Source organism: Ambystoma mexicanum, chromosome 14 (genome assembly GCF_040938575.1).
Source record: "Ambystoma mexicanum isolate Mex_15411 chromosome 14, UKY_AmexF1_1, whole genome shotgun sequence".
In the NCBI taxonomy this organism is placed as follows: Eukaryota; Metazoa; Chordata; class Amphibia; order Caudata; family Ambystomatidae; genus Ambystoma; species Ambystoma mexicanum.
The window spans coordinates 282,728,376-282,756,122 of record NC_090940.1 but is presented as its reverse complement, the minus strand read 5'-3'; the positions used below and the strand labels follow the sequence as shown (position 1 = coordinate 282,756,122).

General features: G+C 46.5%; 1 protein-coding gene across 1 annotated transcript in view; it reads left to right on the top strand.

Annotated features, from left to right (window-relative positions):
* Positions 1 to 27,747, top strand: part of POLE2 (DNA polymerase epsilon 2, accessory subunit) — a 1,095,907-nt gene that overhangs the window by 292,424 nt on the left and 775,736 nt on the right. Inside the window, exons 7-8 of the mRNA XM_069637399.1 lie at positions 1,146 to 1,229; positions 19,848 to 19,904. Coding sequence (XP_069493500.1) covers positions 1,146 to 1,229; positions 19,848 to 19,904 — 141 coding nt within the window. The remainder of the gene's footprint in view (positions 1 to 1,145; positions 1,230 to 19,847; positions 19,905 to 27,747) is intronic.

Sequence of the window (27,747 nt, the reverse complement as noted above, 5' to 3'; positions counted from 1 at the left end):
ACACATTTGTAACTGCTTTTGTAAAACAATGTTCACTACTCTGTCAAATCGGTTCTACAATTCCCAACCATATACTTGTACAAAACACTTTTGTTGATGTACGAAATGCAGCAGCTCACCACCAATTGTGCAAGAAAACCACCAAGAAACCACTTCTTGTATATGTTACACTTCATAAATGCCTATAACATAAGATATCCCAACTCTCCCGCAAACCAAACAGCAATTCATGCTGTTAAGGGTAGACTCTTGGGAGTCTGCTTTTAAGCTACTTTTATGACTTGACATTATAGTTCCAGCCCCCTCCCTGCTGTCATGTTTGCGTTTGAACATTGTATGACAATATTGTACGATTCTGTGTCTCATTGTAGTTATATGAACATATGTTTCTAACCTTCATATTATGGTGGCAAAATAGGCACTGGCTTGCCACACATTTTTTATTTGTTTTCTTTGAACTTTGCATTTTAATTGCCATATTTCAAGAGGCTATTAAATGGCTTGGTGTCTTTGCACAGAAATCAGGATCTTCGTTTTGGTCTTGGGTTTAACTTCAGAGGAAAACTACTTAATGCTTCCTCACAAGCACTAAAGAGCTTTGTGATTCAGATTCAAATGAGATATATAGTTTTTGATGTTTTGTTGTCTGTGACCTGGGCCTGGTACCTGCACATCACAGCAATGGACAACATTTAGGAAATGTAACAAAGACACAGTGGCCCTCACTGCGGGTCTGCCGCTAACCCTCCTGTACTACCAACAGGATTCTAGCAAACTCACCTTATCGTTACCGGCACCTAATATCCCGGTGACTACATGGGATGGGAACTACTGAATCACTGGCACCGTTGTTAACAGTGCCAGTGATTCAGTGATTTCTCTGCCGGTAGGGACCTGAACTCTCAGTAGTTCACTGCCCCTAGCGGCAGACTCAAGAGTGAGCCGGTCCGGTAAAAATGCTTGTACTTCTGGCATTTTTAACATACCGGCTAACCCATAATATAGGCCAGTGTCTTATTTCTCTGTTTTGAGCCTGCTTATGCTGGCAACCCTACTTTTTATTTCCTCTTACAAACCTTTTTATGTTACAGTGACTAGCAGACTTTAAAAAAATATGTGTATACAATCCATTGTTTTCTTTTCAGCTTAAAACAGTGGAGACTCTACTAGGCAGCACAGCAAAAGTTGGAGAAGTGATTGTTCTTGGAATGTTGACCCAACTCAAAGAGGTAAGATCAATATGCTTCTCTCCATTTAGGTTTGTGTAGTCTTCTCTAAATGATGACTTCAAAAGAAAAATGTGCTTCAGGGGCCTTCAGAGTGGAGGGCTATAGTTTGCATTTTCTTCCCCCCCCCTACTCTCCTTATTCTCCCATAACACCTGATGAGGTTTCTAGACATGTCCACTCTATGAAACTCTCTTCCAAACACAATGCTCCTCTGCTCCTCCAGAACTATCAAGGACAGCATTGTCTCCCTTGGTCCGGCCCTGACCGATTTCTACAATCACTCCTTTGCCTCTGGATCCTTCCCCTCACTCCTCAAGCACTCCCTTGTGCACCCTCTCGTCAAAAAGCCTTCTGCCCACACTTCCTGTCCGGTAAACTACCGCCTTATCTCCATCACCCTCTTCTGGGCAAACTCTCGGAGAAGATCGCCATCTCCCAGTTTATGCACCACACTGAATCTGTTGGTTGTCTCCACGACCACCAGTCTGGCTTTGGAGCTGCTAAAGGCACAGAAACTGCTCTCCTGAACACCCATGAAGACTAGCTCTCTTATCTTGATTCCAGCTTTCCTTCCGTTCTCATCCTTTTTGACATTTCCGCTGCCTTTGATACGGTCAATCATGCCACACTGATAAATCGGCTCTGTGATAACCTTGGCATCACAGGCCTGGCTCTGGACTGGATCACCACCTTCCTCTTGGACCGATCTTCCCAGGTTCAACTTCTCTCCACCATCTCACTCTCCACCTGTGGTGTCCCTCAGGGCTCTATCCCCGTTTCCTTGGCTTTTCAACATCTACCTGGCCCCTTTAGCCCATTTGATCTCCACCTGCTCTCCGAACTTCCATTGTTATGCGAATGGCACGCAGCTCTCCTTCAAGCTTCCCTCCTCTGCCTCCTCCTCTTCCTCTCTCATTCTTGACTGCCTGTCTGCTATTCAGGCATGGTGCACTTCTAACGATTTCTGCCTTAATGCCAGTAAGACAGACATCCTTATCATTGGGACACCTGCTCCCTCTTTTCCTCCCACACCCTGGCCACCCTCCATGAGCCCCCTCTGTTATGGATAATTCTCATAAATGGTTGATTTTCCTTACCTAAAGAATCCCCCCGCAGCTTTGCTGGATTTTTAGGATTTATTTTTCTCATCTGGTCAGAGTGTGAGCCTTTTTTCCCCACTCTTACATGTGTTTTGCTATGTGTATTTCTACTTCTGTGTGATCTTGGGCACTGGAGCCTCACCTACTCCATGGGCACCACTTTCTGTGTGTGTTACACAGCACCTTCAGTGCAGTGACACAGGGTTGTCTTTGAGACTTCCCCCTGACTCCATTTTTCTGTGGCTGACTACTGTCCCCAGAAACAAGTAAAGTTGCCGTTAACTTTATATAGTCACTTTAAACCACAGACCCAGTACACCCCATCTTACATGGGGTATTGGAAAGGGTTAACTCTTATCCCTTTTTGTCTGTGCCTCTCAGAGCCTTGTTTCGCTCCCTTAACATTAAGACTTGGCTGGTGGCAGTGGTATCTACCCTAACTTTTCTACTGCGATTATCTTATATAAACGTGGTAATGTTTTAGGCTATTATATTAGCCTCGAACATAAACCCTCTAACCAAATACATTTTATTTTGGTTCCGGCTGGGTTTAGTCGCCATTTCTTTTTGTTAAATTCTTTGTCGTGTTTTTCTCTGCGCGCCAAACCGGGGATGACTCCTTTGTTCGCTGACTTTTCGCTGGCTTCTGCACAGAAGCCCTCCTTAAGGCGCCTGATAGTCTAGGTAGGCAGGATGTGAGGGAGGGATCTTCGGACCCCTGCCATGGGTTCCCTTGGTAACCCAAGTCGCACTCTTGTCTGATTGGCTAAGGGGACTGGCCTTGCCAGGCCAGCCACCCTGCTGTGTGATTGACAATCAGGCTGTATGAATGGGGCAAAACTGCATAAAAAGCAGGTCTCTGGGACTGGAAGAGCAGAGTCGCCACTGGAACGAAAGAACCAACGAGGAACTGGAAGAAGAGGACCCCTACAACGACTGAACCGCCCAGTGAAGCCCTGCTGCAGGTCCGAATCTCCAAATTCGACGACAGAGAAGATCCTCCAGGAAACTTCTTCCCTTGAGCTGGTGGGACCAACCAGTTCGCCCAAACTACAAGCCAGGACCTCTCCTATGGTTGAATTCGCTGTACAGAGCTACAGTGGGCCGGATAGCCAGGAAGGTCGGACCCTGCTTGGGTTTTAAGGAGCGCACCTTTTATTCGTTGTTTGGCGCTGCTGCTGGTTTGTTCCCTGGGTAGTGCAGGACCCTCCATTCTTCCTGCTTCTGATTAGTCCGACAGTCGTTTCAGGAACCGTGAGCCTGCAGGAACTACCAGGAACGTCTGCCTCAGTTACAGCCCCCTCTCCATTGTAAGGTACTGTGCAAATCCAGTTGTGCGTTTCACTCAGCCGCAGGGAAAGTGTTTGAAATCTTTCTCCAATCCGAGGGCTTTTCATTCTCTTCTCTTTGAACTAACTTTTCTACCAACCAACCTCGTCCGTAATCTGTGCCACAAACTTTACTGCAAACTACCCTGAACTGTGTAATCTTGAGCAAAAGACTTTTGACCCATTGACTTTGGCCCTAAGCCTTTTCTAGCTGGTCTCCTCACTGTAGTCTCTCGTGTTCAATTGCCCAGCGTACTTACCTGTTGGTCTTGCCTTATTTCTAATAACTTTGTCTTTCCCTCCCTTTTAAATTGCTGGAGTGCCCTTTTGCTCCCACTTCATTTTCTGAGCTTAACTTGTCTGGAATTTAAGGGAAGTGGTGTGGTGTATTTATGATTGTGATTTTTAACTTGCTTAGAATAGTGAAATGTTCTACAACTGTTGAGTAAATAAATATATATTCTTTTACTTAGAAACCTTTAGTCAGTGTTTGCCTGAATCCTAGTAATTGCTGTCCTTTGTGTAACTATTTGTACTGCTCACTTACTCTTGAGATAAGTCTGGCTGCTGCGCTACTGCTACCACTATAACTGTGTAGCACAGGCTTGTACCAAAGGTGAAATTGTACTGTCACTTGTAGTCTTAATTGTGTGTAGTGTTCCCAAAGGGTACTGCATATAATTCCGCCTAACCCCCTCACCCTCCTGTTAGGCAAAAAAACTTGGTGTCATCTTCTACTCTTCTCTCTCCTTCTCTCCTCGCACACAGACTTTGCGAAGAAGGCCCACTCTCAGCAATACCTCCCCGGAGGCATTCTCCCTTTCCTCACCTTGCCCCGGAAACTCATTGTCTCCAGAGCTTTGGTTCACTCCAGGCTGGACTACTGCAACAGCCTCTTCCTCAATCTGCCAAACTACTCCCTTCGCCCCCTTCAACTAATCCTGAACATGACTGCAAAACGTATCCTTGGCCTCAGGCCCAGGGACTTCATCTCTCCAGCCCTAAAATCTTTCCACTGGCTCCAGTTGCTGTGAGGATCAAGTGCAAGACCCTCTGCACCACCTACAAGGCTTTCTGGGGCCTGGGCCACCGCTACATCCAACTCTCTCTTCCTAAATGCCTTCCTGCTAGAGCCCTTCAGTCGTCTAGCTCAAACTCTTTAGATCAGACGCTTTTCCAAGCAGAGAGTGGGGGGTAGATCTCTCTCCTCCGCAGGGCCCTCCCTCTGGAATGGCCTCCCTCCTGGAATGACCTCCGCCTCTCAGACTTTAGCCATAGCTCCTTAAGTTGTGTAAACTTCTCAAGACCTTGCTTTTCTCTTTTTCCTTCCCACTCCCCCCTCCCCTGCTAATGTCCCTGTCTGCTTCTTGACTGGCTCCTTCGAGTCTTACAAGGCAGCTGCCCCCCACCCTGTCCAGTCTTCCCCTGCACTTGGTCTCCCCTGATCCCTCCCTCCCACTACCTGCACTTTCCCTTCCGGACCCCTCCCCCCAAACTAGCCTGGCTTGGCCTGTGCTCTTGTAGCCCTTCCAGCTCCTTACCTCACACTTGGTTTGTGGACCTTCCTTCCCCTGCACAACCTGCTTTCCCCTGGGTCTGTCCACCTAGCCTCCCCCTGTCACTTGCTTTCTCAAGGGGCCTTCCGCCCTGACTGGCACCCCGCCCCCTTCCCTGCACTATCCGAATGTGACAAGGCCTAGTAGGATCGTTTGTTTTGTCCTCCCTGTTCCCCCACCCTCTAGGTTTGTTGTGCCTCGAAGTACACTGTGTATAGGCACATTATAAATGCCCAATAAAATAAAAAATAAATAAGTCTGACAAGGAGCTTCTTCAAAACCTTTCTCTAAAGTTCAGCTTGTTCAAGATGAGAATACACTACACCTTGTAAGACACAAGAAAGCTTTATTTGCAGATATTGTTCAGAATGCTTAGCTCACTTTTATGGCTCAATTTCTTTAAAGAAAAGGAAAAACGTGCAAATTTAAAATTCTCTGCAGATACATTTTGTATTGATGAAACATTTTGAAATCAATATTTCTAGATGTTGCGGGCATCAGAAAGGAGAGGGTCTGATTTTCTTGATTTTCCTTTAGCTGTGTCTATTCCCAGAGTATTGTTTAGTCTATTGTTTTCGCCATCAGTTGGACGACAACAGAGATATTTCCTAATATAGCAGTCTGTTTGACTGCCTCTCTGTGTGCATCTGTGTCCCTCTATTATCTCTTCTACACGTTGGGTCAGAATTTAAGCCGATTTAGCATGGCTTCCCAATCTGACATTTACAGGCTGTACGGCGCCAGTTAATGAGACATATCAAGGAGAAGATTAGAGCACAGGGAACATGAGTATGCTGCACTGATCCGATTTGTTTAGCGACAATACGTTTTGCTGCCAATTATTTAAAAACTCTTTTTTATTAGTGGTCATGCATAGGCTGTTACACCACAGCTCATCTGTTTAACTGTTACATCAAAAGTAAATTATCCGTTACATTTCACATAGCAATATTATGACAAGTCAGCATCAGTAATCATATTACAAAGGTAGAATCTGAACGGGCCCCAAATGTCCTTAGGTCTGCATGCCGAGGGTCAGGTTAAAACAAACTGTTCCTCTGACTCGTTGACATGTCATTTCTTGTAGGAATTGGTTCATGGTGGGTGGAAGAGAAATTTTCCATTTCTGTAAAATACATTTTTTGGCAATAGCGCATGAGATGTTAAATAATCTTCTAATTTTTTCTGAGTGCTTGCCAATGTCCCCTAACAAGTACTTCTGAGGAGTCAAATCGGGGGGCACCTCAGTGATTTCTTCCAGCAGCTCAGCCACCGCCCTCCAGAATCCCCTCAGTCCCGGACAGTCCCAGTACATGTGAAAGGATCCAGCCCGAGGAGCATTACATTTAGGACAAGCGTCGGAGGTGTCTGGTGCAAACCTTGCAATTTTGGCCGGTGTATAATGTAGCCTGTTCAGGATTTTAAATTGGATCACCCTTAGGCTAGAATTAAGCGAGACCTTCTTGGATAACGCACAATAACTGTCCCATTTCTTTTCTTCAATGGGCCCCTGTAAATCTGCTTCCCACTGCTCCTTTATCTGATTCAATGTGGGGGTATGAGCTTGAACAGCTGTGTATAACCTAGAAATCCCCAGGCCATTTTTAGATGTTACTAACTGCACACATGCATGAGGTGGGGGTTCATCCGGGAAGAGAGGCCACCTCTTCTGGAATGCAGACCTCATACGGTAATATGGCAATGTTTTCAGGGGTCCACCCCCCAGTGCCCTCAGAAAGAGACCCCGGTCCACAAAAACACCATTAACAAACATGTTACCCAGCTTCATTTCCCCGTTAGGGTCCCAGGACTCCTGTATGTTAGCGTCATGCGTGGGGGGTATACCCGGGAAGTCCCAAAGCGGTACCTCTGGATTGTAGGGGACCTCCAATCCCAACCTCTTGAATATAGCCATCCACGCATTGACTGTGCAGCTAACCGGATTATATGCACGTGTCTTTATACTTTGGATCAAAAATAACTGATTGTATATTCGTGGGATGTGTGGTATATTCCTCTATCCATGCATGGGGTGTACTGTTCTCGTCATTATACCAATATTTCGCAAATTGGGCTTGGGGGACATAATAATAAAGCTCGAAATCGGGAGCCGCTATCCCTCCAGAGGAATAGGGTTCTGTCATTTTCTCCCAGCTAATCTTAGCTGTTTTACCGTTCCAGAGAAATGTTACTACCATGGATATGGCCCTGCCCGGCCATATAGGAATATTGACAAATAAGTATAAAAGTTTAGGGAGGACCACCATTTTAAGAATGGCAACACGGCCGGCTAAGGAAATCGGGAGCCGTCCCCAAATCTGAAGCTTGGCGCCTAAGGCCTGCAGGCAGCCCTCATGGTTTTCTGCATAGAGGGTGAGCTTGTTCCTGGAGACCAGTAGTCCCAGGTATCTAATGTGGTCTTTGGACCACTTGAGTCCCCCCTGTGTCTGTAGGGCATCGGGTGGTAGGTGTTAGAGGGAATTTTTCCGATTTGGACATATTTATAGTATACCCAGAATAGTCTGCAAACCCCTGGATCTCTGTCATGATGGGTGTTATATTTACCTCAGGCTCCCTGATATATAGCAATGTGTCATCCGCGTAAAGCAAGATTAGTTGGGTGGAACCCTTCATTGTGATCCCTTTGTCTAAGTGTCTAAGATGGGCAGCGCCCACCATAGGTTCAATGGTCAGTGCGAATAGTAGGGGCGAAAAAGGACATCCCTGTCTGGTCCCCCTCTCCAGGAGGAACATCTTGGAAATGGCTTTATTGGTCAGGACACGAGCCCCAGGTTCCGTATATAGGAGTAAGCACTGAAAGGAGATAGACCCACGATACCGAATCATACGCTTTTTCAGCGTCAAGGGATATGGCTACTGCGCTCCTCGCGGGGTTGATCTGTGCCATAATACCAAAGAGTCGTCTGAGGTTTAGGGCTGTAGATCGAGTAGGGACAAACCCATTCTGGTCGGGATGAACTAGGGTTGGGATTGCTGGCAGAAGGCGCTTCGCCAGGACCTTTGCAAAGATTTTAGCATCCGTGTTGATGAGTGACAAGGGCCTGTAGGACGAAACGTCCTGTGGTGGTCGCCTGGGCTTATGGAATACCATTATTATGGCCTCTCTCATAGTTGGGGGCAACCTGCCGGATTCGAGCGCCTCCTCCCACACTTGTAATAGTATCGGCACAAGTTCCTCACGGAACTCCTTGTAAAAGTCAGCGCCCAACCCGTCCGACCCCGGTGCCCTGCCTGTTGACAGATCCTTGATTGCTTCCCCAATCTCTTCCGTCTTTACCGGCTGATCCATCGCCAGGCGCACTTCGTCAGGGAGCCTAGGGAGGGAGAGGGCTTCAAGATAGGTCTTGATTTCTGCGTATGTTTTCTTATCTTGGTTTGAATATAACCCCTTATAAAATTCCATAAATTCCCTGTTAATGTGCTCATCCCCTAGGAGAACCCTCCCCTGTTGCGTGCGTGATCTGTGTGGGTTGTTTATCGTGTTTAATTAGGTTGGAGAGCGCCCTGCCAGCCTTGTTGGCCTCCCCGTACCTGGGCGCCCGAATCGGGGCCACCACATATCGGACCTCCCTCAGTGCAAGCTTGTCGAACTCCTGGAGATGTGTGTGTATATCAGCTAGTACTGTCTTGTCTTGCGTATTTGAATATGTTTTCTCAAGTGCATCTAACTTTCCTTCAACAGACGACAGTTCGGACCTCACAGCCTTCAACATACCCGCAGTTCTAGACATCAACAAACCCCTCATCCAAACCTTGAATGATTCCCACACTGTCGAGAGTCTGTCGACCGATCTGATATTATTGGACAGAAACTCAGAAATTTCAGCATGGAGTGACTCCACTACCCCGGGGTCACATAACATTCCAAAGACATCCTCCACCTCCTGAAGGGACGTGGGGTGTTCCGGAATAGTAGTTCCAACAATACTGGGGAATGATCTGAGAGAGTGCGGGGCAGGATTTCACATCGCTCAACCGAGGGCGTCATGGGCGTGGAGACCACCCAGTAATCAATCCTGGACTCGGAATCATGTACCGAGGAATAAAACGTGTATCTTCTACTGCCCGGGTGGACCTCCCTCCATGCATCAACCAGTGAGCGCTGTGCAATGACATGTCTAAGATTCAGTGCTGTCCTGCTTGGGGGTCTCACCACCGTAGAGGATCTATCAAGAACCGGATCAATGGCCAAGTTGAAGTCCCCGCCACCCCCACAAGACACTCGAAACATCCAGTGATATAACCATCTGATATATATCCAAGTAGAAGGCCGGGTCATCGATGTTGGGGCCGTATGTATTGACCAGGAGAAGCTGTTGGTTAGCCACCTCCCCCTAAACCATGACAAATCTCCCCTGGGGGTAGACCTTGTGACCTCCAACCCGGAACCCAAGGCCTGGGTGAATAAGGGTGAGAACCCCTCTGGCTGAGTAGTCCGTGTGGAACCTCAGGGGACCCCACCCGGGCAAGATGTGAGAATTACCCGTCCCCACTGCATGGGTCTCCTGCAACATCACTATTTGGGGATTATGCCTGGAGACGTAATTGGAGATCTTCCTAACCTTAACTGGATTGTTCAACCCCCTCACATTCCACGTCAGCAGTTTAACCTTTAGTCCATTACCGGGGACCTGCGATGGAGAATTAGCCATTGTCAAATCTGATGAGTTCACAGTATTCGTGCCATACAATCAGTGCTAGCCCAAACGTGACCAAAACTTTTCTTTTCAACCAACAGGTCGTCCCATTCCACCCTCCGTTTAGAGGTAGCTCCGGAAGGTAGCCAAAATCCTCAACAAAATGCCACCATAAGTCCATCCAACAACTGAACGCAACAGCCCTTCACCCTGTCCCACCCGCCCCCCCCCTCATCATCACCCCCAACTTGACGATTTACCCCATCAAACTTATGGATCAGGTCCAACAACTCCACCAACAAAAGTGCCTGGTGTACCTTAATCAGTTACCCATCTGGGCCCCAGTCCCAACCATGGTCGACACACAAGTGTTTCTCATTCCACGGGTCTGGGCCTGTTTTGTGCTGGTCTGCCCCCTCTGGGAGGAAGGGGCATGGAAGTTTCAATATAATGCATGGCTTCCGATGGGGACTCGAAGAAATGGGCCCTGCCCGCATGTTGAAGCCTCATTTTCGTCGGGAACATTAAAGCGTATGGAATCTGGCGCTCTCTTAGGAGTTTCTTAACTGGTTCATAGGAACTTCTGCTCGCTTGAACTCCAGAGGAGAAATCAGAATAGAAATGTATACAACTTTCCTCATAGTGAAGGGTGCCCGCCTCTCTCGCTTTTCGTAGGATTGTGTCTCTGTGTCTATAGTTGAGGAGCGGAGCAATTATAGCGTGTGGTGGCGCGCCTGGTTTAGGTGTAGGAGCCAGCATACGTTGTGCTTGTTCCACCAGAAATTGTTCAGAGAAAGCCTCCGGTCCGAATAGGGTTTTAAGCAGTGTCTCAAGATGTTTCTCCATTTGGCCCTTTCCAAATGATTCCGCTACGCCCACGACACGAATGTTATTGCGCCTGGAGCGTGATTCTAGGTCCTCGCACTTGTTCTGTAGCTTCGTCATCCTTTCCTTAATTTGGATGATATCACGGCTGTGGTGCGAGATAGTATCTTCATTAGTGCTGATGCGGATTTCAGTTTCCGTTATGCGTAGGCTTTCCTTCTCCACTCTAGCCTTTAAGGAGCCGATGGTAGAGACTATGTCATCCAATTTTGTGTTTATTGAGCGAAACCCATTTTGGACTATAGCTGTTAGGTTGCCCAAATTCTCACTGGATTCAGCAGCAGGGTTCTCGTTGTCGGCCGCGTGGGCATCAGCCGACGCGGCCTGACCCTGGCCACCCGTGTAGGCGTCCATGGGGCCCTTCCTCAGCTTTCCCGGAGTCTTGGAGCCTTTTGCCGGCCTCTGTGGTTCCCCCATGATGAACGGCGTTCCAGGTGGTGCAGTATACTGTATCCCGAATGTTCTACAGTTTCCCAGGAGGGGTCCCGAGCCACCGCTAGCTCCGGGGCCCACACCCAGCCCTGTCACCCGTCCAGGGCGTGCTCCATCGGCCCGGCGACCCGCCCGTCGGGGACCGGAGCCTACCGCCTCAACAAAGGTGATTGCGGGTCCGATTTAGTCGCTACCCCGGCCGACCATGTGGCACCCCGCGAGGGCTCCCTCTCCGCCCAGCCTCGCCTCCTTACCGGTCGAAAGCGCGGGTATTACCACCACAGAGTTCCTCGAGCCGCGTACTGCGACTTCCACCGGATGTCTCGCTCCGCACCACACTGTAGGGTTTGTAAGGAGTTCTCTGGGGCTCAGCAACTGCGGCAACCACTACCGGGGCTGGGTCGGGCCGCGGGCAGGTACAGACCGGGGAGTCGTCCACGCCGCGGTAGCCCAGAGGCTGTAACGTGTCACCAGAAGAGTGTCAGGGCCGAGCGGCACCAAGCTCCTCCCACCTTGGGCCCAGCTGTTTCATTCATGCCGCGGCTCTGTAGTAGACTGCTCTTGAGCTCGCCTCTGGATTTCTGTTCCTCCGTGCACCGGCCAATCTGAATTGCACCGTATCTCTGGCGTCCCTGGACCCCGAGCCTCAGGATTTCGTCTGGTCACCCACGGGCGGCCGGGCCAGCCCCCCAGATTGTCCGAGCTGAAACATGCAGTGCTGGATGGATAAACTAGCTCAGGATTTCTCGGTGGAGCGGGAGCTCTTGGATCAGGCAGCCATTTCCAACGTGCGCAACAGCGCCCCCTGCTGCCAATTATAAGATTCCCATGGGACAGTGCTCAAGTGCCCTAAGTGATAAAAAGGAAAAAAAAAGGTTGTGGGAATCTGTAGAATTCGGCGCTACGTATCAAGATTTTGAATAGTCTTGAGTGGTTTATACTGTAGAGTCACAATAAAGAGAAATCATTCTTGTTTCATGTGTACTACTACGAAACACTTTTGATGAAACAACAACCAATGGCAGACTATTGCCTATCTAGAAACGAGGACATCAAGTGTCTCTTTACTCCAAGAGGATGCACGATTAATGCATATCCACCACAACTCAACCCATCAGAAACTCTGATACAAATTCATCAAATTAGAAAGGCTATTCATCAAGGAAATCACCAATACATTCTGGGAGAGATTTACCTTCCAAACCTACTTGGAACGGGACAAAATACCCAGAGGCCTCAGGATGATCATTTTTCCCGACTTTTAACAACCCTGAGGATGGGGATCTGGCAGGCAAATGGGAAGAGAACTTAGTCACAGGTTCTAAAGTCATGCTGGAACTATTAATAGAGCATGCAGATTGTGTGCAAAAGAGACTTTTGACAGCAATAGATACCATCAAGGAGGAGATTGAAGCAAGCATCTCCCCAGCGAGCCCTAAGGACAAGAATCATAAGATAATGTATGACATTCTCAAGAAACAACAAGATGATATAAAAATGGGAAAATGTAGGAAATTCTCAAGGAATGAGCGAGACTATAGAGACGATAGGGTATTCCCATTCCAGTCCCAATTTGATTAACAGTACAGAACCTCATCCAGAGCGAGTAAACCGAACAGCTTCCCCGGGAGCTCGGATTTGGATAGTGAAACTGACAACATCACGGATAACCAACGGTTCGAAACAATAAGAACATCCCATGAAGCAACAGCAGCACCCAGTACTAGCACTATTAAGGGTTCATTTTTTTTTTTTTTAGATCAGATCAAGAAATAGAAAAAGGGCACCAGAAACCAAAACACCAAACATGTTCGATTCCAGGACCCCTTAAAGGAAAGTACAGCATTGGTAAGAACAGATCAAGAGGTAAGAGAGGCGGATTTAAGAAGCACAAGCTTGGAGAACGAAGGAATCCTAAAATGAACAAGATCCCATACCCAACTTCAACTGCGAGAACAGAGGCGATAAACCTTGTACTCAGTTTGTCCCAATATGTACTGTCCTCTTCAGAAATAAGCATGCTTAATAAGGGGCTCTTGTTTGCACCCACCAGTACTATGGATCACATTGATGCCCGCATAGATCTTTTCAAATACACAAGAAAATTAAAATAAAAACATTCTTTGTGAAGAAAGTACCATGGACGCAAGCAAGGAAAGAAAAAACACAAGTCGGCAACATCACTATGGACAACTTGGAGCAAACTCACTTATTGGTCCACCTCCAAAAATCCGTAAATTAAGAAGAGCACTCCAGAGCCACAATAATGGAAGCACTAGACATTGAAGAAAGCACGCCAAGCATTATTGAACTCAAAAGAAAGTCTACCTTCACACCAAACTTTCAAGGGGACAATACTATAGACTTTTTTTTTACAAAGCAGTTACTCGTTACTTAGAGAAACTCGAGGACACAACCAGAGGAACCAGAAAAAAGGGTCCTATGAATCTAAATGTAAAAGAACTACAAGCACTCAAGACAATGAAAAACAATACTAACCTCAACATCAAGGAGGCTGACAAGGGACCAATATAGTAATAATGGAAAGGGCAGACTATATCAAAATGGGTTTAACCCACTTAGAAACACCCAATTGCTATGAGATCCTACCCTCCAACCTTACCGCAACGATTAAACAACTATCTAAAGACTTGATATACAAGTGGCAACAACTTGGACTTCTCACTAATGAACTCAAATACCTAAGAATTGACAACCCAAGAATACCAGCGATCTACTTTCTACCGAAAGTACATAAAACCTATGTAAACATCCCGGATGGCAGACCCATCATGAGTGGCATTGGATGGGTAATGGAACCCATGGCGAAATATGGTAACGTGATTAGAAACGAAGTTCTGAAAATTCTATCATACCTGCGTGACACTATGCATACCCTCTTGATCCTTCAAGAACTTACCAGGGAGCCAGGTTACCTCCTGGTCGCACTTGACGTGAAAGCATTGTACACCTCAATCAAACACACACGAGCGCATGAAGCAATAGTCCATGAATTTGCCAAAGCATCAGCATCCTTCTATTCACACCTAGTGATGACAAAAGAATTCCTCGAATTTTCTCTGACTAACAATGTGTTCCTCTTTGATGGATACTTCTACAGACAGACCAAGGGCATCGCCATGGGGGCCACCTATCCCCCGGCAATCGCAAACCTTTTCATGAGCCAGTATTAGCAAGTTCACGCTTTCAGCAACACGGACTTCAGCCTATACATACACAAATGGTATGTATATGTATATAGATGACATTCTAATGATTTGGTCTGGCACGCTGGAACAACTTAGTGCCTTTAAAGAATACCTAAACAGCAACACTTTTGGAACTGAACTCACTGGCAACCAAAGTCATTGACTTCCTTGATATCAGGATCTCAGTAGGCATCAGTGGACTACAAACAACAACATACAGGAAACCAACGAAGGTCAACTAGGTCCTGTTTTCCACCAGTTGTCATAGAAAAGCAGTTGTAGAAAACATCCCAAAGGCAGAATTCATCCGGGCAAAGAGAAATTTAAGTGACAACAAGGCTTACCAAGCAGAATGCACCCTACTGAAGGATAGTAAACTATAGGAAAAGTTGCAACTGTGCCTGCACTTATTTGTGCAAAGATAAATTACTGGTGTATTTCCTTTTTGCTAAGAATGACAAATCCAAATGTTCTGTTGTATTTGATAAAGTTTTTTATTTAGAATTTTCAGCCCCTCTTGGATATTTCATCTTTGGTTAAAGATTGGCTTGATATATTCATCACTAGATCGTTTATTTTTGTTTTCGCTGCTTCTCGTGCTGCTGGATTACCTATCCAAAGAACAAATACCAAGAGGACTTCGCATTCTTATTTTCCCAGACTTTAACAAAGATGAGGACAAAGATTTAGCAGACAACTGGGAATCAAACCTCAACCAATGCTCAAAAGAAATGTTGGGAATGCTAATTGAACATGCGTAAAGAGAACACAAAAGGACAACAGAACAAATAGATGGTATCAAGCAAGAAATCAAGGAAGCAAAAGCTCTTGATGTTACAAAGGAAAATAATTTTCACAAAATGGATGAAATCCTTAAGAATACCAAGATGACATACAATTAAGGAAACTCAGGAAATTCTATCGTGATGACAGAGACTACCAAGATGATAAGGTGTAAAGGTGTACACGTTTCAGGAGAAATATAATAAACTCACTAAACAAGTTTCAAGAGAGAGCACTCCCAACACCTCACCAGCAAGCTCGGAAGCAGAAGATGAATCCGAAGGAAATTTGGATGCAGTGCAGGGGACTAGTAAACCAAAAGGCAATGGTTTCCTGAACCAAATTAGACGCTTTAAAAGGGGAAATAGAAACATTCCGACTAAACGGGTCCGTTTTCAGATGAACAAGGAACCAGACACCTCACAGAATACAGTCGGAGCAGAGGCAGGAGAGGATCAGGAGGATCTAAGAAACCCAGACGGTCCAGACGCTTATCGGCAACTAACATGAGCAGTAGCACGAGAAGCAGCGAAGACAAAGAAATAAACGATCTAGTGATGAATATATCAAGCCAATCTTTAACCAAAGGTGAAATATCCAAGAGGGGCTGAAAATTCAAAATAAAAAACTTTATAAAATACAACAGAACTTTTGGATTTGTCATTCATAGCAAAAGGAAATGCACCAGTAATTTATCTTGGCGCAAATAAGTGCAGGCACAGTTGCAACTTTTCCTACAGTTTACAAATGGAGTAGAGGAACTCAGTGTCTACGTAGTGACCTACACTCATGCGACAAAGAACCAACCACAAAAGACAAAAACCCCAAAAAGGCTAATAATGATCACCAAGTAACCCCGATTTGGTCGTGAAGGTACAGGCCTATGATATCTCAAAAAAGCTCTTCAATGTTAGAAAACTACTCAAGGATAGGTTTCTTGATGCTATAAGCCCGCAATCATCAAAGCCAACAAGTCTCAGAGAACTAACTTACTCAAACCGAAAAATAAGATGAAGTGCAAGGAAGAACCAATCAGATTTGTGACACGATACAACCATGACAGCTACAAATATCAGAAAATCTTACAAAAACACTGGCATATTTTATCCATTGCCACAGATATTCACAATGAATTTCCGCAAGACCACATCTCTCTTGTTCCAAAGCACTAACTCTCAAAAATATGCTCAGTCCATCCTACATGGCCCCTCAAGCAACACCAATTGGCTGAGCAAGCAGAGGAAACTGGGATTCCACAAGCGTGGAACATGCTCAATGTGCCCCCATGTACTCACCACCAATCTAGTTCAATTCGGCACCACTAATAGCCACAATTAATTGTAGAACCAAATATGTTGTTTACGTGATTATCTGTGTCTGTAAACACAAGTATATTGGAAGTACAATTTGAGAACTTCGGATCAGAATACGAGAACACCTGTCCCCGCTCAAATCATCAGATGCCACATACTCTCTGACCACCCACTGGCAAGAAGCTCACCAGATAGACAACAAACGGGACTTCAAGTTTATGGGTCTTGATGTTGTAAAATGTGACTACCCCTGCAGCAATCGAGAACTCGTGCTGCGACAGCAAGAATCGAGACTTATTATGCAGAACCAGAAATGTGGAATTAGGTTTAAACACTGAACATGAGTTGAACGTCTTTTTGTAAATATCACTCAATTGATAGCAAATTATGTCAACCCTACATTTACCCTACACCACTTACTGGTCAACTTTCGCCCTAACCTTGGGTACAGACATTGGCATATACATGAAATTCCTACCCACCCTCCCCCGCCCCCTTACAGGACTAGCTTTGTTATGCTAATCAAGCAATACACAGACTTACTGATCACCCTTTGTCACACCCCAACTTTTCCGGTTTTCACCTAACCACCCACAGCATCATTACTTTGTCCCACCCCTTCACAGGAATATCCACCATGATGGCCATTAATAAGCACCCAGGGTTGTGAGACACTCAGCGGCTCACCAAATCAGACACGCCAACTCTATGCTGCCCAACCCATATACCCATACTTGGGTTTGGCTGTAAATATGCTAACGTAACTGTGACAAATCAGTCTAGCTAGGGCTCCAGCAAGACCAGCCACCATGTAGCAGCATTGGCTACACATCAACTAATGTAACTGGCACAGGATATTAGCCTAGAACATCTTAATTCAGACTCTTGACAGGACTGAGAGATTACAAACGGGCCCCAATCACCTTCCACACATACATCCCCCTCCCAGTGGCCGTGTGCTGCACCGTACCGAACACTTTTCAGTGGGACACTTGTGCTCCCACAGCTCAACACGCATGCAGGGTCTCTCACCCTCATCCAATTATTATACATAGGAACTAGTCCACTGAGTCTTTACCAATATCTACAAAATATATAACCTAATTTAGGTTTATTTTTTACTACGCATGACCGAAGCCGGCATAACTCGAGCCAATGGCCTATCAAATTGTCTCAGCCAATCGCATCATTAGCCACAATCAGCCAACCGGCAGCAGGCTATCAACCACCAACCACTGTCACCGTATTACTTATTACCGGACATACATTGCAGACGCAATCGATCCGATCACCGGAGCCATCGGCAGGACAAATTGATTCTCATGGCACAAACTTGTTATTAATTTGTAAACTTTCTCCCCGGCTGTCCGCCGGAGCACAATACACTCGCCGATATTGCAGGCACCACCCAACGTCTCCGCCCTCCCCACTCCCCCACTCTGACAACTTATACTAGCTCCAAGCCACCACGAGACGCCTGCTCTAATTATGCAATATGCGCGGTGCTCTCATCCAGAGCCAACACTTCTGGTACACCTGAAAGCATATACATAACGAAGGGTAGATTATGATTGTTCTCAGTCTTCACTATGGCTTGCCCGCTAATCCAACACTGGGACAGGCTTCAGGACGTACATCTCACTCCTGTCACGGTTCTTATTGACATGGGCTTAATGGGTCAGGTCTAACCCACCAAGCCTTTGTGCGCATTGCAGCACACCAACCACACGGGGCACCCCCCTCTGCAAACAAGGCAGATGGCAATCCGGCTCTTCCACCTTGGTTCAATCCCACTGCACAATATTAACCACAGGGCTACACAATTCAGCCAGCTACGAACGCAGGGAACACACAGGGAATGCGCAGCCTTCACCACCATATACAGTCACTATTGCACAGTTACGCACTGAATAACCCTTGACAAGACACCATTCCAATTTCTACAAAAAAATATATAGCGCTCAGCTCACACTTCCCTCCACAGATTACTATACAGTACTACCTTATAAGAAGCCTCTTCAGGCTACAGCCACACCTACCAAGCATTTTTGAAACACAACATTGGTAAGCTATACCATGGCAAGATAACATTGTTCAGTATGACAGTAGTACAACAAACTACACTTACACTGTCAATAACTCATCTCTTCCAATACTTTTTATTCCCTTGGTGCATTTCTTTTTACTCCATCAATCTATGCTTAACTAACTCGATAACTAGATGCAAGATTAACAATGGTATACAATTGTTATCACAAATGTATTGTACATACTCTACTCCTTGCTCTTGCTTATTAAACCTTGCTTCACCAATAACGGGTTAGGTTTAAAGGCATGTCTCCTCACGCAATTCGCAAAAAACACAACCACCTTGGTTACACTTCACCTTTTTTACAATTTGGGTTTTCTTGTTTTTGTCACCCACTGTTATGAACCAACCTGACATTAATTACCAATTTGCTCAAATGTGGTATGAATTACAAATACCACAGCCTTGATAAAGACCTTTGTGTGGTCGAAACATGTGTTGGCACCTCGAGCAACTATAAAGACATAGTGACAAATACCTGTAACAAGAATGATTATTCTTTATTGTGACTCAACAGTATAAACCACTCAAGACTATTCAAAATCTTGATACGTAGCGTCTAATTCCATAGATTCCCACAACCATTTTTTCCAGTTAATTAGAGGTGCCTTCAACTCTGAGAAGGTGACTGCCTTTGTGTCTGTCTGCTAGATCTACAAACACATTAAGTCTGAATGCATGACTTCTCCATTTGACAGGAGAAGAATATCATATTTTTGGAACCTGCTCCTTTCCCCTTCCTTCATTGCTATCACTCTGCCGCTTTTCTCCTATGCCCTATTGATTAGTTACTTGAGCCTGAGTACAACTAACTTTTTCACTGCTCCTCGAAAAGATAAGAGATTCTGTAGGTACCAGGTAGTGGGCCATGGCTTCGTTCTACTGGGAACTAGTCTTGGGAGCACATGGCACACCTGAAATCGGTCTCTATTAGGTAACCATTATGCCAACATAACCCCTAGGTAGGTGAGTGAACGATGTCAAAATGCCACCAGCTTCTTAAACTGGAAGCAAAACAAAACCTATTTTGCATCACTGCACTTACTGCATACTTATTAGGTATGCTTTGTTTCTTTACTAGATGTTCCTTCTCTTTTGGATTTTGAAATGTGATGTTGTAGAGCGGATCCAGGGATCTAAGTGGGTAGAGTTTGTTAGTATCACCTGAATTCAAAGCATACATTGAAAGCACATGGATGTTTTTAGGTATTGTAATGGTGTTTTATGAGTCACTAATTCATTGTTTGTGGCTTGCTTTCTTTTAGGGAAAGTATTTTCTGGAAGATCCTACTGGAGCTGTTCAATTGGACCTTAGCAAAGCAATATCCTGATGCTGGTTATCTAATCTTCCTCCACACACAGATGAATCATTTTCAAACACAAATCCATTACTTTTCAAAGTATCAAGTGTTGGCCGTCACCTGTTGAAACCGGTTTCCTTTGTCTATTACCAAAGAGTTGTAATGTCATGAGTTGTTCATTTTTACATTGTGTTATCATATTTCAAGTGTTTACTTTGTACCATCATGTAACCTTTGTAAGGGTGCAGAAGGAGGAGGCTGACACACAGATGGCATAGTGGTTGCTATAGACTTTTATTTGAAATTAAAATAAAGAGAAAACCTAATTCTAAGAGGGGTTTCCTTGCCTCAACTAAAATGCTAATGAGTCTCTCTGGATGTCTTGTTAACTTGAGTAACTTGAGTCAACCGCCCTGTGTCAAAATGTCCCTATCTCTGTCCCTTACACTTGTAACTAAACAATTGTACCAAACTTCTTGGTCTACAGGAATGACTGCCCCACCCTCTCCCTCCCCCACCCTCCCTCTGGACTGGCTGGCATAGATCTGATTGAAAGTTCTCCTCCAGCACGGGGAATGGCTTCCTTGCCCTAATTCCAGCACTTTACAAACAAACAAAGATGCAGATCCTCCAACACTCTGTGTCTTAAAGTGCAATATTTTATATCTATGGGGGAAAGACTCCTGATTCCTGACTTGATCCCCTTGAGGTTTGGTTTGCCAGGAGAATGACTCCCTTCTCCTGGTCCTCGTTAGTTTTGCGTTCTTTGTTCACATCACCAGAGGGAATGCCTCCCTTGCCCTGGCTTTCTTTAGACTTTATTTTACGGTTCACAACAGCAGGGGAAATGACTCCCTTCTCCAGGCCTACTCTCAGGTTTTCTTTATAGTTCGCAACATCAAGGGGGATGACTCCCTTTCCCTGGCCTTCACTCAGCAAGCAAAGACACAATTGTGAACAAGGGTCCTTGATCCTGGTTTCTCTTCTTTCTTCTGGTGTATTTGGTGTTCTCTCCTGCTAAGTACTGCAACGCGAAAAGGGGTTTGTAACCTTCTCTTTAAGTTTTGATTTTGGCAGACCTGGTTCACTCTCCTGCCAGGGACTGACATGAAGAAAACAACTTCCTTTCACTTTTTACTTTGGGAGTGTCCTGCGACCAACCACAGTGCCGAGGAAGATGACTTCCGATGCACTCTTTCTCACTCTTGACTATTGCTCTCCAACCCAGTCCTAATCTGGACTTCCTTTCTCTTCCGTTACCTGTTTCCCAGGAGCTCTTCACCGGATCTCTGCGGTGCAGCGGGTCTTGCTTCACGCTTCTCTTCTCTGGGTGATCCTGTGTGGCTCTATTGCAGGATATCGCTGGTGGACCCAGCGTTGTTTTCTGGACACCTGGTTCACCCGCTTCGGGTCACGCCGCCGGCCTCCAGATTCCAGCTCTGGCTTAGAGTAGCTCCAAGGGTTCCATTCTCCACTCTCCAGCCTCTGGGCTTGAGGAGCGGGTTGCTCGTAGCTCCCTTGGCTTCCTGGGCTGGACTGCCTCTCCAGCTGGTTGGCTTGCTCTGTTCTTGGAGTCCTTCGTCTATTTTTATATTGGCTGGCAATGGTTGGCATAATATACTACGTCTGGATTCCCCTAGTAACAAAAGATAGTGAGCTAAAGACTCTGGGTAAGACTCTCGTAACCAGGACTAATGTCTGGCAGAGGGACTCCCAGGACCCCCCTTGTTATTTGCATATTTCAAGTAACTTTGGGTCTCACTCTAAGTTACTAGGGGAATCCAGGCGTGGACCCTTTGCTCACTATTTTTAGAGAGGCACAGCTCCACCCTACTGATGAGGTCCAACCAGTCCAAAATACATGTCTGCAGTTGCTGTTGGTACTCTTGTTCAGAGGAGAATTGCCTAGAATTTCGGTGCTGGACTGCCCAATGGCAGGACAAATGCTGATATGTTTTGGATATTTCTCCTCTGTAAAAGATAGTGAGCTAAAAACTCTGGGTAAGGCTCTCGTAACCAGGACTAATGTCTGGCAAAGCGACTTTCTGGACCCCCCCTTGTTATGTGCATATAGTCCGACATCTAGTGGTAACCGCAGAGTATTGTATCTTCTCTTTCGAGGATCGAAAGTGGATGTTGACATGGGCGTGCCTGTAACACTGTCCCTAACGTGACATGTAGTGTACCCAAAATCCCTCACGTGTCGAGGTCCCTCAGATTGTTTTTTTCCGCCCAGCTAGCTGGTCGCCTTATGCCGAGCTCTTACATATTGCAAAAATATATGCTTCCCCACGACCCCCAGTCGTTTATTCCTATTCGTCCCTTCATCGACGATTACTTCTTCATCACCGCTCAAGACATTGGAAGACAACCCAGACTTTGACGGCTGGTGCTCTGGTCGACACTGTCGAGCACGTGGCCGGGCCTTTGGCCGGCCTATACATTAGGGAGAGTGGGGGTCCAGGGTTTCCATTTCTTTGAGAATGTATTTCCCTTTCCCTTCTCTTTGCCCCCCCTGTTTTTGCCGTTGCTTTAATACACCTGAGCAATGGAGAGGACACCCTTTAAATTTTGCCCTTCTTGTAAAGGCAAGTGGAATGACACGCACCGTAGGTGCAATAAGTGTCTCCCTTGAGATCACCAGGAGGTGTCCTGTCGGGTTTGCCAGCTCTTTCGTCCTAAGACTGTCAAAGAGCGTCGAGTGAAAAGGTGGGCAGCCTATGCCATGATGCAGGCCAAGGGTAGCCCCCCTGCCGCCACAGGCCCCGTGAGTGACGAGGAGTTAAGCGACGGCCGTGGCTCCGATATGGATGCCATCAACCTTTCATTGGAGCGTTAACGCACCAAATCGTTTGTCCCCGGCCCCAGCAGGCGGGATGATCGTTCTGCCATGGGGAATGTACATCCCAGCGAGAGGGATGCACCCGCTACACTTAAGAGTAAGCACACAATCCCCAGTACCATCTCAAAGGTTTCATCGGGGCGGTTTAAGGTGCCAACAGGTACGTCGAGTTCCTCGACGGCACCCGCTGTTCCACGCATCAGCAGCCATCCCAGCAACCGCGTAATCGTAATGCGCCCAGGCATTCCGCAGACAAGGGCATCAAAACCAAAAGTCAGAAGGCCATCAAGACGCCTCCTAAGAGCGCACCCACGCTTAACGTTCTGGCTACATCGAAAATGACAGCAAAGCTGCTTGAACACCCTAAACTCCTCAGAGCGACGCCGAACATGCGCAAGAGTCTCGCAAAGATTGTTTCGGCGGCCAATAAGACTAAGGATAGGCCGAAAGACACGTCCACTCGTCAGGATCGACAGCAAGAATAGTCTGAGAGTCCCCAGTCCTTATCAAGAACACTCTCAGATAAATCTCGACGTTCTAGGCAGATTGATCCCCAGGAGGAGCCCTCCCCCCCCCCTCTAGCTGCTCATTATGGACCAGGGATAGGTTTGAGGGGTTTATGGATAGGCTTGCAAAGTTTGTAGACTTCTCAGAAAAGTTACCACACCCAAGAGGCCTAGTGAGGAGGAACTTTATCCATCAGTCTCTACGTTTCAGAGGACCTCCTGCCCTCTTCATTAGGAGGTCTTTGACCTGACAGATCTTTATACAAGAGGATGATCCTTTTGAGGATCACACTGATCAGGCCCCTGATTGGGGAGATGAACAACCGGTGGATAACCCACCTTTGCTGTCACCTACCAATACCCAGATCCTGACACGATATGCATGGATCCTCTTGCCTCCCCACCTATGCGCCAGGAATCTCCGATAGATGACCAGATGGCATTTAATGCCATTCTGAAAAAAGCAGCAGAACATTTTCAAATAACCACGCAGGAAGTGGTGCAGGACTTTGACTTCATGAAGGATATTTTAAAGGAGAAGCCACCTGCCAGTTAGGCTATCCCATTACTACACTCCATTCTAAGGCTCATTGCCCCTTCTTTACTGACACCTTCACAGACAACAGCTGTGAACCCTTGGGTGGAGAAACTTTTTCGTCCCTCCCCTACAGACCCCCTCTTTATTCAGGGACATGCCACCCCGGATTCTTTCGTGGTCACTACGACAAGAAAGTGGGCAGGGGTACCCATGTCCACAGGGGAGGCACCGCTGGACAAAGACTGCAAAAAGCTTTATGCCCTAGTGAAACGTGTCACTACTGTAGCAGCGTATTCCACCAGGATTGCCAACAATACCATGCAGTTGGCCAGTTATTGTGATGTGCAGTGTAACATGCTACAAGAGGGCCTGCAGGAAGTTCCCAAATCAGTCCGTTCACATCTGCTCACGGTGTTGTTGGAGGGTAGACAAGTTAATCACAATATCCTTAAGAACACCCTAGATGCTACGGAGACGGCAGGGAGGAATCTGGCCCAGGTTACCGTTTTGAAAAGACACGCCTGGCTAAAGAACTCTGGGTTTAAACTAGAGAGGCAAGCATCCCTCATCAACAAACCGGCGGAGGAGTCCAACCTTTTTGGCAAAGCTGTAGATGAGGCGCTGGAAACCGCGAAAAAAGAGCATGAGACTTTGAAATTGTTAAATCAAATCACTCAAAGGCCCTTTCAGCAGCAAGGTGGGAGTTCTCGCCTCTCCTTTTGCAGACAATCCTATTCACGTTCCCCACATAACCCATATGGAACGGGTAACACTTGGTCCTCAGGTCAAGGGTCTGGTGCCTCCAAACAGTATCCACCTAGAGGACAGCACTGTGGAAAAGGAAAGTGTTGCAATGCCACCCCTAGAGGCTCCCCGACCTCCAGTCAGAAATGACTTACAGATCTGGGTCCCTTCTCATGCCTCCCCAGTCAGGGGACGTATAACATCATTCTTAGGCCCATGCAAGGGGATTACAACAGACCAGTGGGTGCTCAAGACCGTCACCCATGGTTATTGCATCAAGTTCAGCCGGCCACCTCGATTCAGACCATCAAAGTCCAGGGGTCTAACACTGGAACACCTGAAGATCCTGCTGCAAGAGGTCGAGATCCTGCAGGAAAAGGGCATAATCGAAGTTGTCCCCGTTTTACAGGTAAATGAGGGTTTTTATTCAGTGTACTTCGTTGTACCCAAAAAGGATCTCACCATGCGCCCTGCGCTAGACTTGCACCCAGCGAACAAATTTGTCAAACCTCAAAAGTTTTGGATGGTAACGCTGCAAGAAGTAATCCCTCTACTAACGCAGTGGGATTACATGGCAACATTGGACCTGAAAGATGCATACTTTTCATATTTCAATGTTGCCGGTACACAGGAAATACCTAAGGTTCATGATAGAGAACAAGTACCATCAGTTCAAGGTACTTTCCTTCGGCATTGCCTCCGTCCCAAGAGTGTTCACAAAGGTGCTGGCAGTTGCAGCAGCTCACCTGTGCAGGCAGTCTATCCCGGTTTATCCTTACCTCGATGACTGGCTCATAACAGGGGATTTCTACAGAACATGCCTGTCACGCTCTGAAACACTTGTGTACGAGTGCAGTAGAAATAAAATATCAATATCAAACACCCAAAGGACGATAGACTTATTATTCAGCTGGGGATTCTCCATAAACGAGAAGAAATCCTGCCTCGACCCCAGCCATGTCAATCAGTTTCTGGGGACTCTAATACGGACAGAATACTGCCTTGTCTTCCCCTCCAACGAGAGGGTTCAAAACATGCTGTTTCAGATCCCTCAGTATGTAGCCAGTCGAGAGGTGACAGTACGCAAGGCCATGCGACTGTTAGGAGTGATGGCATCCTGCATTTACTTGGTTCCTCACGCACATTTGCGCATGCGCCCCATGCAAGATAGGCCGAACAGCCAGTGGTGTTAGGCCATTGTACAATGGGACGATCAAGTGGTTGTCTCCATAGCCCTCGTTCTCTCTCTGCAGTGGTGGTCGAGGGAAAACCTCTTGAAGGGGAAAACTTTCACCACCCCGTAGTAGAAGCCACTCTCAAGATGGACGCATTGCTCACAGGGTGGGGGGCTCACCTCATTCAGCAGACGGTGCACAGCGTTTGGTCCCAAGCAGTAGTATCCAACCACATAAACCTGTTGGAGCTATTAGCGGTGTTCAAAGCACTAAAGGCCTTTCACACACAGTTGCAGGGAAAGACAGTACTGATCCTGACGGACAGCTCCACGGGCACTCACTCTCCAGGGCTACCCAAACTGTCCCAGAACATTTGGAAATGGGCTCTCAAGCGCAAGATGTTCCTATTGTCTCAACACATTCCAGGGTAACTCAATCTTGTGGCAGACATGCTCAGCAGAGACTTCCCACTGCCCTTTGAGTATGAATGGCGACTACACAAAGACATTGTCTCCAACGTTTTTGCAGAATGGGGCTTCCCAGAGATCGACTTGTTCGCAACTGATTATGCCTCCAGGTACCCTCAAACCCGATCCAATGGGTACGGTCTCTGGATAACATGGTCAGGGAAATTTGTTTACGCCCCCCCGACTCCCCCACTCAACAAGATTGTGCACAAGATGCACCAGGAACCAGTCACCATGATATTGGTGGCCCCGATGTAGGCACGCCAACCCTGGTTCTCTCATCTGATGGAGATGTCTTTCTCCCCCCGAGGATACTTCCTTGCCCATACAACATGCTATCTCGGGACAAGGGGGAAACACTTCATTCATGCCCGCAAACTCTCAACTTTGTGGCCTGGCTCCTGAGGTCATAGAGTTCGAGTATCTCCAACTTCCTCAAAGATGCATGAATATAGTTAGAGAAGCAAGAAAGCCTAACGCTAGACATTGCTACTCCAATAAGTGGAAACGCTTTGTCATCTTTTGCATTTCCAAGAGCATCATTCCCATTGACTGCTCTCCAACTCATATTGTACTATACCTTACTCACCTACTAGAGTCGGTCTAGTTTTTTATTTCCTGAAGGTCCACTTAGCCGAGGAAAGTCTCATGCTGGAACATCCCAGTAATTAAGGCTTTCGTGAAAGGGGTTAAAAGGATTCATCCCCCTATTTCTAACCCGGCTCCCGGATGGGACTTAAATGTGGTATTAACCAGACTTATGGGGTCTCCCATTGAACCTATGCACAAGGCAAGCTTCAAAGCTCTCACTTACAAGACCGCCTTCCTACTGGCAGTCACTTCAATAAGGAGAGTCAGTGAACTACAGGCCCTTCCAATTCTAGACCCTTTTGTCACAATTCACAGAGATAAGGTGCTTCTGCACACTCACTCTCGGTTTGCACCCAAATTCATTTCTAAGTTCCATGTGAACCAGTCAATAGAACTACCCACATTCTTCCAGAAGCCCACTAAAGTGGCGGAAAGAAGCCTACACACACTGGATGTGTGCAGGGCAGTCATGTATTATCTGGAAAGAACTAAACCACTAAGGAAAACAAAACAGTTTTTCGTTTCAGTGGCTGCCGGTAGAGAAGGGGATGCTGTCTCTTAATCAGCCATATCAAGGTGGATTGTCAATTGCATCACACTCTGCTACACTCTTGCCAAGAGATATCAGCCCTCCAATCCTAGAGCATACTCTACTTGAGGCACTGGGGCTTCCATAGGATTCATCGAAATGTTCCTCTCAAGTCCATTTGCAAAGGGGCAACCTGGAGTTCTGTGCCCACCTTTACAAAACACTATTGCCTAGACACTCATTCTAGGTTTGATTCTCAGGTGGGACAAGCAGTACTAAGACATATTTTCACTACTGTTCCTTCTCTCATCCCACCACCAACTCCGGCTACTGCCTGCTCATCTATGCACAGCATGGGATTCTAAGCAGATTCACAAGCATCCGAAGACATGAATTACTTACCGTAATCGCATTTCTGATGATTGGATCTGCTTAGATTCACATGCACCCACCTTTCCTCCGCGCTCGGATG